Raw genomic sequence first — 15,140 nt, 5'->3', positions numbered from 1 at the left:
CCAAAGGATGTGCATTAGCCAGTTACAGATGGCTGCCAGCTGACAGCAAAATGTCCCCAAATGAAAACCTCCTATTTACTGCCCACCAAGGAGCGAGATGGATTTGTGCACTTGGTGCAGCTCATGATGGCCACAAACTAGGAGGAACTCAATTACGTTGGCAGTGCTGCCTCTGATTTCTTTCTCTGAAAGAAAAATACACTCCAGGCCCATAAAACTAATCTGGAACTTCAGATCTGCAAAAGCCTTTCCCTCTGAAAGTGAGGTAGAGGTGTGGAGCACTCCCCAGGTGCCCAGCTCCCCGGAACGAGCCTGCTCGGTACAAATAGCTGCGCTGCTGCTCTGGGGAAGCGATGCTGTGCCAGCCAGCTCTTATGCCAGGGGGCCAGCAAGGCTGGGGAAAGGCACTGAACCAGGCATTGTTCAAAACCAACCCCAAACCATATCCCTTAGGTTGCCAGGTGTCCCAGGAAAACATTGGCTCTGGGTATTTAGGACCAAGTTCTTTACCACGAGGCTGCTGGAACACTGGAGCAGGTTACCCAGGGAGCAGGTAGGGGCCCCCTCCCTGCAGGTGTCCAAGGGGAGGCTGGACAGGGCTCTGGGCAACCTGATCTAGTGGAGGATGTCCCTGAAGACTGCAGAGGGGTTTGGACTGGATGACCTTTGGAGGTCCCTCCCAAGCCAGACCATTCTGTGATTCTCTTTGTGTTCACCCTTTGACAGCACTACAGCAGAGATGAGCAGGGTGGCACAAGCAGGAACCATTCCTTCTGTTGCACAGAGCAGGGGGCTGTGGGGGTGAGGCTCATTGTCCCCAGAGGTCAGCACACTGTGGAAGGGGACTGAGTCCATGCCATCAGGTGAAGACAGGTGGGGTGAGCACTTGTCATGTCCTACACAACTGTCATTCGGGGCAGGATCCTGTGTCAGTGCAGACTGCTGCTAGTGGGCTCTGTGCTCAGAGGGGTCCTCTCTGCCTGAGCTCTTTTGCCTCTATGGAGGTGCAGGCAGTGACACACATGGTTCCCATCCTCCTTCAAGGGCAGTGGAAACCCCATGAGCTGGGTTACACAAATGCCAAGTTCTGGGGTAAGCTGCTGCAATAGGGCTGGGCTGGGGATCTTACTCCATGAGGACTGACCTCACCTTGCTTCACCTTGGCAAGCATCTTCCAGGTGCTGCTCACCACTGGAAGGAGCCCTGCAGGGCTCTGGTGGCTCAGGTATCTCGTGCCAAGCCCAGGGCTAACCTGCAGCTTTGTCTTCTCTCCTGTCTAGGATCAGCCCCTGCAGAAAGCACACCTGAACAAGAAGGTAGGTATGACTCCAGCTTTAGTGGAACTGGCCTTGCTCAGCACTGGAAAAGTTACTCAAGTGTGGCTTTTGTTTTCTCTTTGACAGTGCCAGCTGAGCCCGGAACAGCTGAGCCAGCAGGTATTGATTTCTGGTCACTTACTGAGCCCTGCTGAGCAGAGCTACCTTCAGACCACAAGGGCAGCAGGAGCCCTGCCTCCCACAGCACTGCCCAGGCTGAGCTGAGGAATTCCCTGCCAGGCACCCACACCTCCGGCCAGGCAGCCACACCTCCGGCCAGGCAGCCACACCTCCGGCCAGGCACCCACACCTCCGGCCAGGCAGCCACACCTCCGGCCAGGCAGCCACACCTCCGGCCAGGCAGCCACACCTCCGGCCAGGCAGCCACACCTCCGGCCAGGCAGCCACACCTCCGGCCAGGCAGCCACACCTCCGGCCAGGCAGCCACACCTCCGGCCAGGCAGCCACACCTCCGGCCAGGCAGCCACACCTCCGGCCAGGCAGCCACACCTCCGGCCAGGCAGCCACACCTCCGGCCAGGCAGCCACACCTCCGGCCAGGCAGCCACACCTCCGGCCAGGCAGCCACACCTCCGGCCAGGCAGCCACACCTCCGGCCAGGCAGCCACACCTCCGGCCAGGCACCCACACCTCCGGCCAGGCACCCACACCTCCGGCCTCAGCTCAGCAGTGAGCAGACCGCCTGCCCTCCTGGCAAGGCAATGCTGGCTGCCTGTGCCATGCCCTGGCCAGCTCTCCTCTTTGCTTCCCTGTCCAAGCTGAGGGTCTCACTGGGGTTGCCCAGAGGTGCTGCACACCATCACTCTGGCTGTGGCACCATGGTGTGCATGTTCACAGCCACACACAGCAATGTCTGGGCTATGATCAGCTCTGCAGCCAAGTGCTCCCTGCTTGTACAGCTTCTTGTGATATTGCTAGCAGCCAAGGCTGCTGCTCTGGCTGCTGAGGCAAAAATATACATCTGAAATGCAGACAATATTTAATGTAATCTTTTCTTTCCCCCAGAAACAGACTCTCCTACTCCTGAACCAGCAGAGGCTACCGCTGGTAAGGAGCTCAGCACTGCCCTGGCTTGCATGCTTGTTTGCCCAAGCTGTGACCAGCTACTGACTGGCTCCCTGGCTGTATAATCCCATGGATGCAACCTTGACCTTCAGGGATAATCCCAGACACCTCTGCCTTGGCTTCCACACACTGAAAAGGAGGGGAAGGTGCTTGGTGTCAGGACAGACCACTTGTACTGGGGAAGGCACTAGGGAAGGGCAGCCTGCCAGGGCTGACACCCACCACCAGCGTACCCTGGGATTTACACCCTATCACCCCAGTCCAAGCCAGCCAGCCTTCCTGCACCTCCCAAACATGCACCCCACTGCTGCACCAACCAGCCTGCACTCCCCACAGGAACAGCCAGGTCCAGCACCTGCTGAGCTGGCAGCACTGCCACGGGCACTGCATGCCACAAAGACACTTCAGCTCTTTGCTCTTCAGCAAACACCCTGCAGGTCTCCAGGGCCTTTCATGCAGCAGGCCAGCAGCTGGCAGAGACAGCCTGCCTGGGGACGTGTTTTGCTCACACACTCCAGGCAGACCTTGCTAATGCCTGCCCTGGGCAGCAGCAGCCTCTTCCAGGTGCTGCTCACCACTGGAAGGAGCCCTGCAGGGCTCTGGTGGTTCAGGTATCTTGTGCCAGGGCTAACCTGCAGCTTTGTTTTCTCTTCTGCCTCCAACCAGCCCCTGCAGAAAGCACATCTGAACCAGAAGGTAGGTATGACCTTAGCTTTAGTGGCATTGGTCTTTTGCTTCATCCTGGGAGTAAACTCCTCATTCCCTGCCCATTGCCAGTCCTTGCTTTGCTCACACAGTAATGGAACAGTTACTAATGCATGGCTTTTGCTCCCTCTTTGACAGTCCCAGCTGAGCCCACAGCAGCTGACAGCCCAGGTACCTATTTTTGGTCATTTGTTGAGCCATGGTTTATAATCTTTGAACCAGTTAATTGCTTTTGAACCAGATTGCTGTTTTCCATGGGAGTCATCAGCATGGGCAAGGTTTAATGTCCTGTCTTCTCTCCCCACAGCAACAAGCTCGCCTGCCACGTCAGCCTCTGCACCTCCTAAAGCAGCAGCCACCACCACCAGTGAGTAAGGCAGCATTATGCTGGCTGCCAGCCTGGGAGCTCTCCAGCAGAGCCCTGATCTGATGAGGTGCTGATGTGGCTCCCTGGCCCCACCGTGTGCATGACCTCATAGAGCCACTGTTTCACTTGGAGGATAACTCCTTTGGCTTCCACACAGATTAAGGGGTGAAAAAAGTGCTGTTGGTATTGATATGGGAGAAACACCTTCACTGATGGAAGTGCTAAGGAAAGGGAAAGTGCTGGGGCAGGCACTGCACCGCTCTGAATTCAGGTTTGCTCTGGCTCATCTCGCTCCCAGGGTCAGGCTCCCTGCACTCTCAAAGCTGCATCCCTGCTGGAAGCTGAGCTGGTGGGAACCCTTCTGACATACTCAATGCTATCTGGTTTTGTGCAGTGGGATTTAGCTTCTTTTGAAACTTGACTTGCAGGTTGTGCTCACTGATTGGAAGCATTCTGCCTCAGATACTCACCCAGCAGCCTTCAGGTTTAAGTCTGCCCCTGCCAGCTCCACGATGGCAAAGGGCACTTGGCTGCTCAGTAAAACACATACCTGTGCTGGCAGCATACAGCAACCTGAAGCTGGAGGCACAGAGTGCATTTGAGCACAGGGCTCTCTGCCTACACAAAGGAATGAGCAGAATTAAACCTCCTTCCCATTAATGCCACTAATGTGTCAGCTCCAGTCTCCAAGCCCCTGCGCTCTTGATAAGAGCCCTTTGCCCACAACAGCTTTATCCTCAGACCTGTGGCTACTAACATTTCCTGGCCTCAGTGCCTGCAGCTGATCACAATGTATGATCCCTGAGAGCAGGACAATTTCTCCTCTTTCAGTCTCAGTTTGGTTTTTTCTTTCTCTTTGCCATGCAGGAAAAGAGCCAGCACCCAAAGACACAGGTGAGGTGTTCTTCTGCTTGCTTCTTTTCAGTCACAGAATGGGCTGGGTTGGAAGGGACCTCTAGAAGTCATCTAGGCCAACCCCCTCTGCAGTCAGCAGGGACATCCTCAACTAGATCAGGCTGCCCTGAGCCCTGTTGAGCCTGACCTTGAATGTCTCCAGGGGTAGGGCCTCCACCACCTCCCTGTTCCAGTGTTCCACTACCATCATAGCAAAGAACTTCTCTTCCCAAGGGCAGTGCCTGCTGGGTAAGTGCTGTGAGCTGTGGCAGTTTAACTGCAGCAGATATCTGAGTGCAGAGGAAAGGGGGAAGTAGGAGAGGGGAGGAGCAGGCAAAGCGCTTGGGGATGCCGTAGGTTACCCAGGGACCCTGTGCCACCGCTACAGGGGCTGGCAGCCAAACCATCCCTGCTGGGGTGCACCAAGGGCTGGCCTATGTCTGCACCATTCATAGAAAAACACATTTAAAAGGCCCTCCTGTAGCCTGCCAGGCTGCTGAGCAGTCGGTGCCCATGTGCTCTGAAGGGCTTACAGGCAAGGAGGCAGCCTGTACGCCACCAAAGGAAGAGAAAATCAGCTTCCTCTGCCCCCAGCTGCTCTCTCCAGGTGCAGCAGCAAGGCCCCCAGGTGCATTTGCAAAGCCCACCAGGATTTAATAGCTGCTGCATTTCACTCTCTGCTTGCCCATGGTTTGGAACCATTCATTCCCTCCCCCTCCAGGAGCCCCTGCTTACCTGCCCCCATCCATGCAGCAGACCTTACTGAAATACATCTCTGGCCTGTGCCAGCCAAGGAGACCTGGGATGCAAAGTGTGCAGCTAGAGAGGTAAGCAGCCACTCCTGCTCATCAGGTGTCCCACCACACTGGAGCACCACCAAAGGGGTTTTGCACAGGGTTCTTACACCCCTCCAAAGCTCAGGTGCTAACCACCCACAGTGCTGCTGACCGCTCGTGGTGAGCTCTGCAAACCACCTCTGCTCCCGCAGCAATTCCACGGGATGACTTTGGTGATGTGGTTTTTTTCCCTTTCCTTTTCTCAGGTGTGTGAGGGACCCAACCTGTGGGAAATACTACGTGGCAGGGGGGAGGGTGATCCACCTCAAGTACCCAGGCGCCATGTACCCCAGGGCCTGCCTGCGGTGCGAGGTGCTGGCCTGCAACACGGCGCGCCCCCCCTACCCGCAGCACTACGCCTACCGAGGCAAGCGCAGCGCTCAGGGCAAGCTCATCCTCATCATCAGCCCCCAGTGACAGCAGAGTGATGCTGCTGCCGCTGCTGCTGCTGCCGCTGCCGACCTCCAGGCCGTGCTGCTCGCACGCCCCTCACCGGTCTGCGGCACATCTGCGGCCAGCTCCCAGCACCACGTTCTGTAGGGGGGTAAAGCTGAAGGCTTTCCAACCCCACCTGGCCTCCTGCTCCTCCTTTGCAGAGCTTTTGCAGCCAGATTTATGAAAACCTAAACTTCAGTAAATACCCTGTGACAAAGAACAACTGGCTCAGCGGCTCATTTTCCTCGGCAAGGCTCTTCCCCCCTCACAGCTCCTCCACTTCTCCCCGTTGCACCACACAGCTCCGCTGCTGAGCACCGAGGGAGGTGCCTGCCTTACAGACACACGCATCAGGGGCTGCCCAGGGAGGTGGTGGAGGCACCAGCACGGGAAGTGTTCAAGAAGAGCCTGGATGAGGCACTTGGTGCCATGGTTTAATTAACTGGATGGTGTTGGGTGATAGGTTGGACTTGATCTCAAAGGTCTTTTCCAACCTGGTTAATTCTATTCTCATTCCAGCAGCTGAGGGAGCTGGGGAGGGGTCTGGAGCACAGCCCTGCAAGGAGAGGCTGAGGGAGCTGGGGTTGCTTAGCCTGGAGAAGAGGAGGCTCAGGGGAGACCTTCTTGCTCTCTACCTGAAGGGAGGTTGTAGCCAGGTGGGGGTTGGTCTCTTCTCCCAGGCAACCAGCGCCAGAACAAGAGGACACAGTCTCAAGCTGTGCCAGGGGAGGTTTAGGCTGGAGGTTAGGAAGAAGTTCTCCCCAGAAAGAGAGACTGGCCATTGGGATGTGCTGCCCAGGGAGGTGGTGGGGTTGATGTCCCTGGAGGGTTTTAAGAGGAGCCTGAATGAGGCACTTGGTGCCATGGTCTGGTTGATTAGATAGGGTTGGGTGAGCAGTTGGACTTGATGATCTTGGAGGTCTCTCCCAACCTGGTTGATTCTGTGACCACAGTGCTGCTTTCTGAGCTGACAGAATCAAAGGGCAAGCAGCCCTTGTGACCACTGATATCTGAAATAAACAGCCAAGAGAGACAAGAGAAGTGGAAATTCAGACTTCTCAGTTCATACTAAACAGGAAACAATTAAATCCTGATCCTCTGGTGAACTTGGCCTGACTGTGACAGGCATCTTTAAGGCCAACACTCCTTCCCATATGGCAAGTGTGTGCAGATGACTCCAGCTCCCAGTGAGATGCCCTGGGCCTAGAGGCTGTGCCACACCAGACACAAAAATCCCCTTGTTCCAGCAGCTTCTCCTTTCATGCTTCATCCTTTCAAAGAAGGGACAAGAGTCATTCTGAAACTCAGCTTCTCCATGAATAACTTAGCCAGCTCTCACAGGCCAAAATCACACAAACCTCCCCCAAAGGCCTCAGAGGGAATCTGAGCAGGCTCAGTGCCAAAGCCCTCATCCTGCAGGACCATAATGTCAGTCCTGAGCCAGAGCATTTCCTAATGGTACTTAGCTCATACAAAACTCCATCACACTCATAACCCTGCTGCCCTGCTTCTCACAGGTAATGCTCTGAAGTGCTTGAAATCACATTTTCCCTGCTGTTGTACTCCTGGCTGCAGGCAGGGAGAGAAAGTGCCTGTAAATAAGGGCCACGAGAGCTGAATCCTTGTGCCTTTGTACTACAATGAGCACTAGTTTGCTCTGAGGAGCCACTCACTGCTGCCAAACACCTTCCCTGCTGTCATTCTAATCTCATCTTGAAGGACTTCCATGAAGACTTGCTGCCCATATTTCCTTTTGAGCTAGGAAAGGCAATTCAAAGCAGGGCATTAGCATTTTGGCATCACCTGGTATCTGAGCACATCTCAGCACAGGCTTACCACCCAAGTTCTGACAGCAGCTGGAACACTTGGATTGCAGCACAAGCACACACAGCAGCAGCAGCAGCAGCACAGCTGCTTAGGGCTCACCTGTGCAGGCAGAGCTGCCAGCCAGCCTCTGCTAAGAGCACAGGCCACTGCCTAGGGAGCCAGGCCCTTAAGTACCAATGCCAGCACAAGAAAATGTTTTATACATTCATGTACAAGGAACTCCTAACAGTTTGCCTACCAGCTTGTAACTACCACAGTACAGGGAGCCACAGCCACAGGCATTCCTGCCTTCATTCTGATGGACACAGCATGGACTGGCAGGGCTCCACACAGCAGTTCACACAGGAAATGCTGTACTCACACAGTAAATGCAGTTGAAAAAGACTGTGTCTGCCTAAAAACTAATTCTAGAGGTGCAAAGTGGCTTGCACAGTACCAGGGAATTCAGGTCCTTCTTTTCATTAACAAATAATTCCTTTCATGGTTTGGGATGATTTTGAACTGCACCTGGCAGGAGTGAAGCCCAGCACCAACTGTGAGCTGTCTGCACAAAGCCAATTATCCTCTCTTCAAAGATCTACTCCTGGGGGTTGCTACCATCAAGCTCCTGACAGTCTCCACAAGACATCAGTTTTCCTGGAGAAGAAGGAAGTATGAGACAGAGTAGATCAAGATCCTGGACTGTACATACCTACACTTGCTTCCCCAGCAGCAGCTTTTGCTCAGTGCATATTAAGATTCCAAAGCACAACCAGTGTCTGCACACCCAACTCAGGAGCTGACCTGCACAAAGTGAAATGATGCAACTCAGAATCCAAAGAGCAACAGACAGAGCCAAGGATGAAGCCTGATAGTCCAGGAGAGAGGGGATTTGAGTCACATCTACTTCCCCAGCTGGCAGCAGAGCTGAGCCCCACAGGCTGAAGTACAGGGGTGTGATGAAGCTGCTCCTCTGGGCTACAGCTGAAAAAATGCAGCAGATCCTGTACCTACCCCAGCATGTTCCATGAAGCAACAAAGCTTGACTTTCGCTCCTGTCCGAGGTGTTGATTGTTCCTGGCAAGTAAACCACGAGCACAAAGAAGCTACATTGTGTTCTACTGCTAACACCTTGCACAGCAACCAAAAAAGGATCAACAAAACCAAGTGAGTTCATCACAGTTAGGTAAAAAAGATAAGCTCTAAGTCACTTTATTTAAAGTACTTCTCCACTGTTCAAACTGGAAGTAGGAAACTGTGTTTCAGATGGCTTTTAGCAAGGCTCTGTAAATAAATAAGCCACAAAGGGCATATAAAAGTCCTGTATTGAGGGGGGAAAGGACCAAGCCCACACATCCTTAGGGTATTTCATAGAACTAACAACTGTGTACAAGAGTGAACAGAATTACAGTAACAAAATGCAAGCCAACAGCACTGAGGTTCTGTAGTTAGGAGCTCCACAGGCACTGAGCTCAGGGCAGTCAGGTGCTGAGCTGCTACATCTGCAGACACCTATCTCTCTCCATTAGAGAAGCCCTCACTGGAATCATAGTGTGCCTCTGACAGTTTGTTTGGCTTTGAGTTCTGCAGCAAGTCCATTAAGAGACCTATCTTATCATCTATGTGTGTCTGAAGAGCCTGGATCTGACGATCAATATAGTCCATTAGTTTCCTCTCCATCAGGTCCATGTTTTTTGAAATGATCTTTTCCAAATAGGAGCAAAGAGGCTGCTGCTCTGCCCTGTGAAGAGAGCAAACGTCAGAGTAAGTCTAAGCTGCTTCCCAGGGACGAGAGGTGTGTCAGGAGCATGCCAGGCTACGCTTCTCTCAGCCTGTTTCTTTCCCAAAGGCTCAGCTAGGCGTCACAGAGCTCAGCTACGCAGAACAAAACCCACGCCACGCCACGGCACACAGTGCAAGCCCTGTCAGCACGGCAGAGTTGACTCCTCTCAGCTGCACAGACACACGGACTGGACCATTCTTTATTTTCTCCAACTGCACTCTCTAGAAAGGCTGCACCTCCCCCAGAGCTGGAGACATCCAGGCTCTATTAGAGCCCTGATCCCTAGGCAGCATCCTTACACCTCACCACTTCCACTGCTGTTCCTTAGGGATCAAGCTGGGTGCACTACTACTATGAGGTTTGCACTGCACATGCCAGCCAAGGGGGAGCAGGAAAGCTTGGTGGGGTGAGATGTGCCCAGCAAAGCAGAAAGGTTGTGGCACAATGTGAAAACAGGAAGAGAGAATTCAGGCTGCAGAAGCAGTCAAGGTGTAGTAACAAGAAAGACAACCCAAATGTGCAGGAAGCTGCAGAAAGACCACACTTGAAATCACTAAAGGTTAAATGGAAGCAAAAGACCACTCTGTAAAGGTGCTTTCTCCTGAAAAACCTCCCACATTCAGGCAGCTGATCTGAAAAACGAACTGCAGCCGTGGTCAGCGTGTGCTGGTTTAGGCTGTGCCTGGAAAATGAGGAGCAAAGGAAAGCCTGAGCCTTCAGAGCCACATCTGTTAAGATTCACTATTGCTGTGAACAAGAATAGAATGCTCACAGTACCTAATCTTTCAACCCTGTCATAGACTCATTTCAGTCAGAGACAAACCTTTAAGATCAAGTCCAACCATCATCTAACTCTACCAAGTCTGGTACCAACCCATGTCCCTCAGTACCACCTCTCTGCAGCTTGTGAACACCTCCAGCAATGGGGATTCAATCACCTTCCTGAGAAACCTGTCCAGTGGTTGAGAACACTTCCAGTGAAGAAGTTCCTTCTAACACCCAACCTAAACCTCCCCTGGTGCAACTTGAGGTCATTTACTCTCATCCCATCACTTGTTACTAGGGAGAACAGACCACCCCTCCTCACTGCAACCTCCTTTCAGGAAACTGTAGAGAGCTAGAACCTCCCCTCAGTCTCCTCTTCTCCACACTGAACAACCCCAGGTCCCTCAGCCACTCCTCACAGGACCCATTCTCCAGGTTCACTTCTCTGGACATGCTCCAGCACCTCAATGTCTTCCTTGTAGTGCAGGCCTCAGAACTGGACACAGTACTCAGCACATACAGGGCACTTCAGGACTGGTTCAATGGTCATAGTAGTGTTCAATGGTTGGACTTCAGGATCTTAGAGGTCTTTTCCAACTGAAACAACTCTATGATTCCATGTGGCCTCACCAGTTCCCAGGACAGGGGACAAGCACATCCCTGGTCCTGCTGATCACACTGTCCTGATACAGGTGAGGATGCTGGTGGTGTTCTTGGCCACCTGGGCACATGCCAGCTCATATTCAGCCAGCTGCTGATCAACACCCCCAGGCCTTTCTCTGCTGGGCAGTTTGCAGCCATTCTTCCTCAGCACTGTAGCATTGCATGGGGCTCTTGTGACCCAAGTGTGGGATCCAGCACCTGGTCTCAGCCATCAGTCCAGGCTTTAGTTTCTTGTCAATGCAGTCAAACTACTACACCAACAAGGGTGGCAAAGGTAGCTTACCCAACGTGCTGAATGCCTTCCTCTCTGGTCACTGCAGCTCTGGGCAGCTGCCTCTCGCCGTCCCTCAGCCGGAGGTGGCTCACCTGACTGCACAAGCTCTGCAGGAACGGCAGCAGCACCTGGGGGTTCGCCGCTCGGGGCAGCTCGCTCGCCCGCTGCTGCACCTCCAGCGATCCCAGTGCCTTCAAACAATTTCTGAGCTCAACTGCATTTTGCTGGCTACTAAGCTGGGCAGGAAGTCCTTCAGAATCAGAAGTCTTCCCTCTTTCAGGCAGCTGTGTGTTCAGATCACCTGCTCTGCAGCCTTCAGATCCTGTTTCACTGGTTACATGATTTCTAGCAGGGGAAGGTTCACCGGCCACTCGATCCTGTGAGATCTGAAGGGCTGCACTTTGCAACCCATCCCTTGTGCAGTCACCTCCACAGGCTGAATGCTTCCCCAAGATCCAGTTGAGTCTGTCTCCGAGAGGTAAACTGTTCTGATGGGAAGAACAACAACAGGATTGATACTAGAAGCATACTTAGACAACAACAGCAACAGGTACCTCGTTCCTCAGCACTCTCTGAGCAATGGGAAGATTTTAACAGCAGTTCTGCAAGGGGAAAAGCAAAGGCAAAGATTTCCCCTGCACACAAAGGGCTACTCAACTTGTCAGTCACTTTTACCATGCTGTGTCCCCAAGACTGAGCATTACCAGCATCAGATGGACTCACAACTGTGTCGAAAGAGGCTGCTTTGTAGGATTAGGGTCTAAATCAAATCAATCCTCTGTAGGAGCAGGCTCCCTTTAGCTGAAGGCAATGTATGTTTAATAACCATAGAGGAGACAAAGCAGTCCATCTCCCTGCACCCCAAACATCACAGGGAAGACGTCCAGCACCCCTGACGAGCAGTTTAGGAAGAGCCTGGATGGGGCGCTTTGTGCCATGGCTTAGTTGATTAGAGGGTGTTGGGTGATAGGTTGGACTTGATGATCTCAAAGGTCTCTTCCAACCTGGTTAATTCTACTCTATTCTATGAGGAGAGCAGAGTGGCAGTGAAGTTTAAAATGATGATGATACAGAGCTCTTAACTCTGGGCTTGGTGCATGCAGAGTGAATCCCCGAGTACACAGTCCTTATTCACTGAGCTCATTGAACCGTGGCAACAGCTAAACCAAGATTAAACGGCAGAAAGGGTGGGTTAAAAACACACAAAACACATCAAAAATCTCTCCCCAGGTCAGGTCAGTGCACACTCAACTGAGGTCCCAGAGCAGCACTAGTCATGTGTACGGACAAGAGCAGCGACTTACTTTCTGCTGACAGCGGACCATGTCCATGAGCTGCTGAGCACCCGGAGACAGCTTGGATCCCATGGACTCCATGATGGTCTGCACTCTGTCCAGATCTATGCTCGAGCCCAGCGAAGGCAGATCCCTCGCTGGCTTTGCAGGCACCGCCTTCACGTGCACAGTTATTTTACTGATGAGCACCCTTTGCTTCTCGCCAATGGAGAGCAGCTGTTGCAAGAAGGGGAAACAGAGTGTTTTGGTTAGGGGAAAGAGTAGTTTCGTGTTTACTTTGTACGTACATCGGGCAATGCATTCTTCTTTTGAGCTCTGGGAAGAACAATGCTGAGCTCTCTTCCAGGGCAATCAAGACAATTTCCCCTTGCTATGGCTCTGGAAAATCCTGATTGGAACAGAGCTGTCCAAAGATAAACCAGGGCTTGATCTCAGCACTTATGAGTAGTTGCCACACAGATTTTCAGAAGGTTATTTAACCACACCACAATTAACACTTTCAATTACATAGCAAGTTTCCCCCCCCAAGACTACATTATCTCTCTCACATAAAGTCTTCATAAAATTAAAACTGATTTTAAGAACTCTGCTGTCAAGGCAGAAAGCCATCTAATAGCTTTCCAAGTGATTCTATGAAGTGATGAAATGCATAAAGCCAGTCAGAGCAAGGCAGTTTAGTCAATCAAGTGATTAAAAAGACAAAGGAAAAATACAACAAGTCTGTTCAACTCCCTACCTTAATTCTACAGGAGGTGGCAGGGCATTCAAACTTAAGGTACTTCTGGTATAAAGTAACCTTTTCACTTTCACTAGAAAAAGACAACAAACGAGCTGTGACATCACTGTACCAAGTGTTTTTCCTTAGTACATCGAAATACCGATAATATCTCTGCACTGAAAAACGTTTAGGCAAAAAGCAAGCCCGACCGGGACATACTTCCAATGTGGCATAGACATTTTAAAGCTCGTACTTGGTTCTGCAGCCTTATAAAGAGAATTTCAGAGTAGCACTTTGTGACTTACTGCAATGACTGCACTACTTGCAGAAGAACAAAGTAACCAAAGAACTGCAGCATTATGCTCGCTGTCACAGCGGAGGCAGCCGCGCACGCTACCGGGAACTGTGAGGAAGGAGTACACCCCAGGCACCTGCGGTGCCTATGCCCATTCACCAGCGCTGCAGAGACCTTCCAGAACGCCCAGGCGGGCTTGCCTTGGTGCAGACATTGGGGCTTTACCAGTAGGCGCACATTACAGATGACTGGCCTTGCCAGTCAGAGAAGGGCCAAAGGATGTCAGGGACCCAGGAGCAGACCGCGCCCCATCCCACCGCCCGCCCCGGGCTGCAGGCCCCGCCGCTGCTCCCACCACTCACCCCGGGGCCCAGGCGGCGCCCCGGCTCTCGCCGCGGCTGGTCCCGCAGTACTCCTCGCCCACGTACACCTCCATGTTGCGGGCCTCGCTCAGGACGCCGACGGAGGCCATCTCCCCGGCAGGCCGGCACTCCAGCTGCAGCACGCAGGGCACCTCGCTCCCGCCGCCCGTCCGCCTCTCCACGACCACGGCCTCGGTGCTGCGGGGTGGGGGAAGCGCCAGGGCCGCGTTGCTCCGCCAGGCCCGCTCCCGCCCCGCCGCCCGCCCCAGCCCAGCCCGGCATCCCCTGACGCCACAGCCGCCTGAGGAGATCCGGCGGGAGGCAGCGAAACCCCCAGGGAGGAGGGACCCTCATCCGCCGCCCTCACCTGGCCTCACCGCCCCCCGCGTCCCGCTGCAGGCAGAGCGCCCGGGCCAGGCCGCCCGGCAGCGCGCAGGGCCAGGAGCACTCCGCCGCCACGCAGCACAGCTCCCGCGGGCCGCCGGACGGGTCGGCGGCAGCCTCCCGCGCCGAGCAGCCGCTCGCCATGGCCACGCCGCGGGCGGAACCCGGCGGTAGGCGGAACCCGGCGGAGGCTGCGGCAGCGGCGCCAGGCGCCTGCGCCACGGGAGGGGGCGGGGCGGGGCGGGGCGGCGCGCGTGCGTGGGCGGGGCGGCGGGCGGCGTGGTGGGAACCCCGCTGAGGTAGCGGCTACGCCCCGCGGCTGCGGCGGGCGCCTGTCGGTGCCGCTCGCGCTGTCCTCCCCCCGCCCGCAGCCTGCCTGCCGGGAGCGGCGGGCTCTGCCCCGCATAGCCCGGGTGAGGGGTGAGGAGATCCTCGCTTCCCGCCTGCCCCGGGGGCCGAAGGCGGACAGGGAGGGCTGCGGCGAGGCGAGGGCGGGTGGTGCGGGAAAGCGTCCGTGTTGGCCTTTTCTCTGACGAAACATCAGGCATTCCCACCTTCGCAGAGGTGAAAATGCATTAAGAGCGTGGCAGCTCTGCGGGACTTGGTAACTCACCAACCACGGGAGAAACGGGACGCTCCGGTGGTGTGCCACATAGCAGAGGCTGTAAATAAAAGATGCGCTTCATTGACTTTCAGTAGCATCCCAGCTGCTGGAGTCGGAAAGCCGCTCCCGGCGCTGCAGACACGAACGGGAGGGCGAGTTCCCGCTCCTGGTGCTCGGCTGGGGAAGGTGGCTTAGGGCTGGGAACGTCGGGAGATGGACTGGGACAGGGGACAGCTTCTGCACAAGCTAACGTCACACATGCTGCCAACATCTTTGCTTGGTGTCGCTGGAACCATTGGCTTGTGTGATTTACTGGCAACAGAAAAACGGTTTTGTTCTGTCGCAGTGAATTAATTAATTAAAATTAATTAATGTAAACGTTCTGGCATCTCAACCGTGTTGTGTCAGTCTCCTTTTCTGGGTTTCGGAAGGTGCTGGATACCTCTGAAGGGTGTTACAGTTTCATCCAGGGTTAGAAGGCTCTCAGCGCTGCTCTGCTGACAACGTGGCGGTGTGACACCTTGGAAGATTATTCCCATCCTGGCAGAAGGAA

At 54.2% G+C, this 15,140-nt stretch overlaps 1 protein-coding gene across 1 annotated transcript; it reads right to left on the bottom strand.

Annotated features, from left to right (window-relative positions):
- Window positions 1-8,935: 8,935 nt before the first annotated feature.
- C8H10orf88 (chromosome 8 C10orf88 homolog) lies at window positions 8,936-14,163 on the bottom strand. Its single transcript, XM_054163493.1, has 6 exons — window positions 13,967-14,163; window positions 13,600-13,797; window positions 12,961-13,033; window positions 12,234-12,440; window positions 10,939-11,417; window positions 8,936-9,185 (listed from the first exon to the last, which is right to left on the bottom strand). The coding sequence occupies exons 1-6, from the start codon at window positions 14,125-14,127 to the stop codon at window positions 8,957-8,959; spliced, it is 1,347 nt and encodes a 448-aa protein (XP_054019468.1). The 5' UTR covers window positions 14,128-14,163; the 3' UTR covers window positions 8,936-8,956.
- Window positions 14,164-15,140: the final 977 nt, after the last annotated feature.

The sequence above is a fragment of the Dryobates pubescens genome, chromosome 8 (assembly GCF_014839835.1).
Source record: "Dryobates pubescens isolate bDryPub1 chromosome 8, bDryPub1.pri, whole genome shotgun sequence".
In the NCBI taxonomy this organism is placed as follows: Eukaryota; Metazoa; Chordata; class Aves; order Piciformes; family Picidae; genus Dryobates; species Dryobates pubescens.
The sequence above is the reverse complement of the archived record's forward strand: the minus strand, read 5'-3'. Positions and strand labels throughout refer to the sequence as shown.

Excerpts from the sequence above, each read along its gene's own strand:
- C8H10orf88 (XM_054163493.1), bottom strand. The coding sequence starts at position 14,127 with ATGGCGAGCGGCTGCTCGGCGCGGGAGGCTGCCGCCGACCCGTCCGGC. Across the intron at positions 13,034-13,599 it reads GGCGCCGCCTGGGCCCCGGG|TGAAAGTGAAAAGGTTACTT; the intron begins GTGAGTGGTGGG and ends GTCTTTTTCTAG. Across the intron at positions 12,441-12,960 it reads CCACCTCCTGTAGAATTAAG|CTGCTCTCCATTGGCGAGAA; the intron begins GTAGGGAGTTGA and ends TTCTTGCAACAG.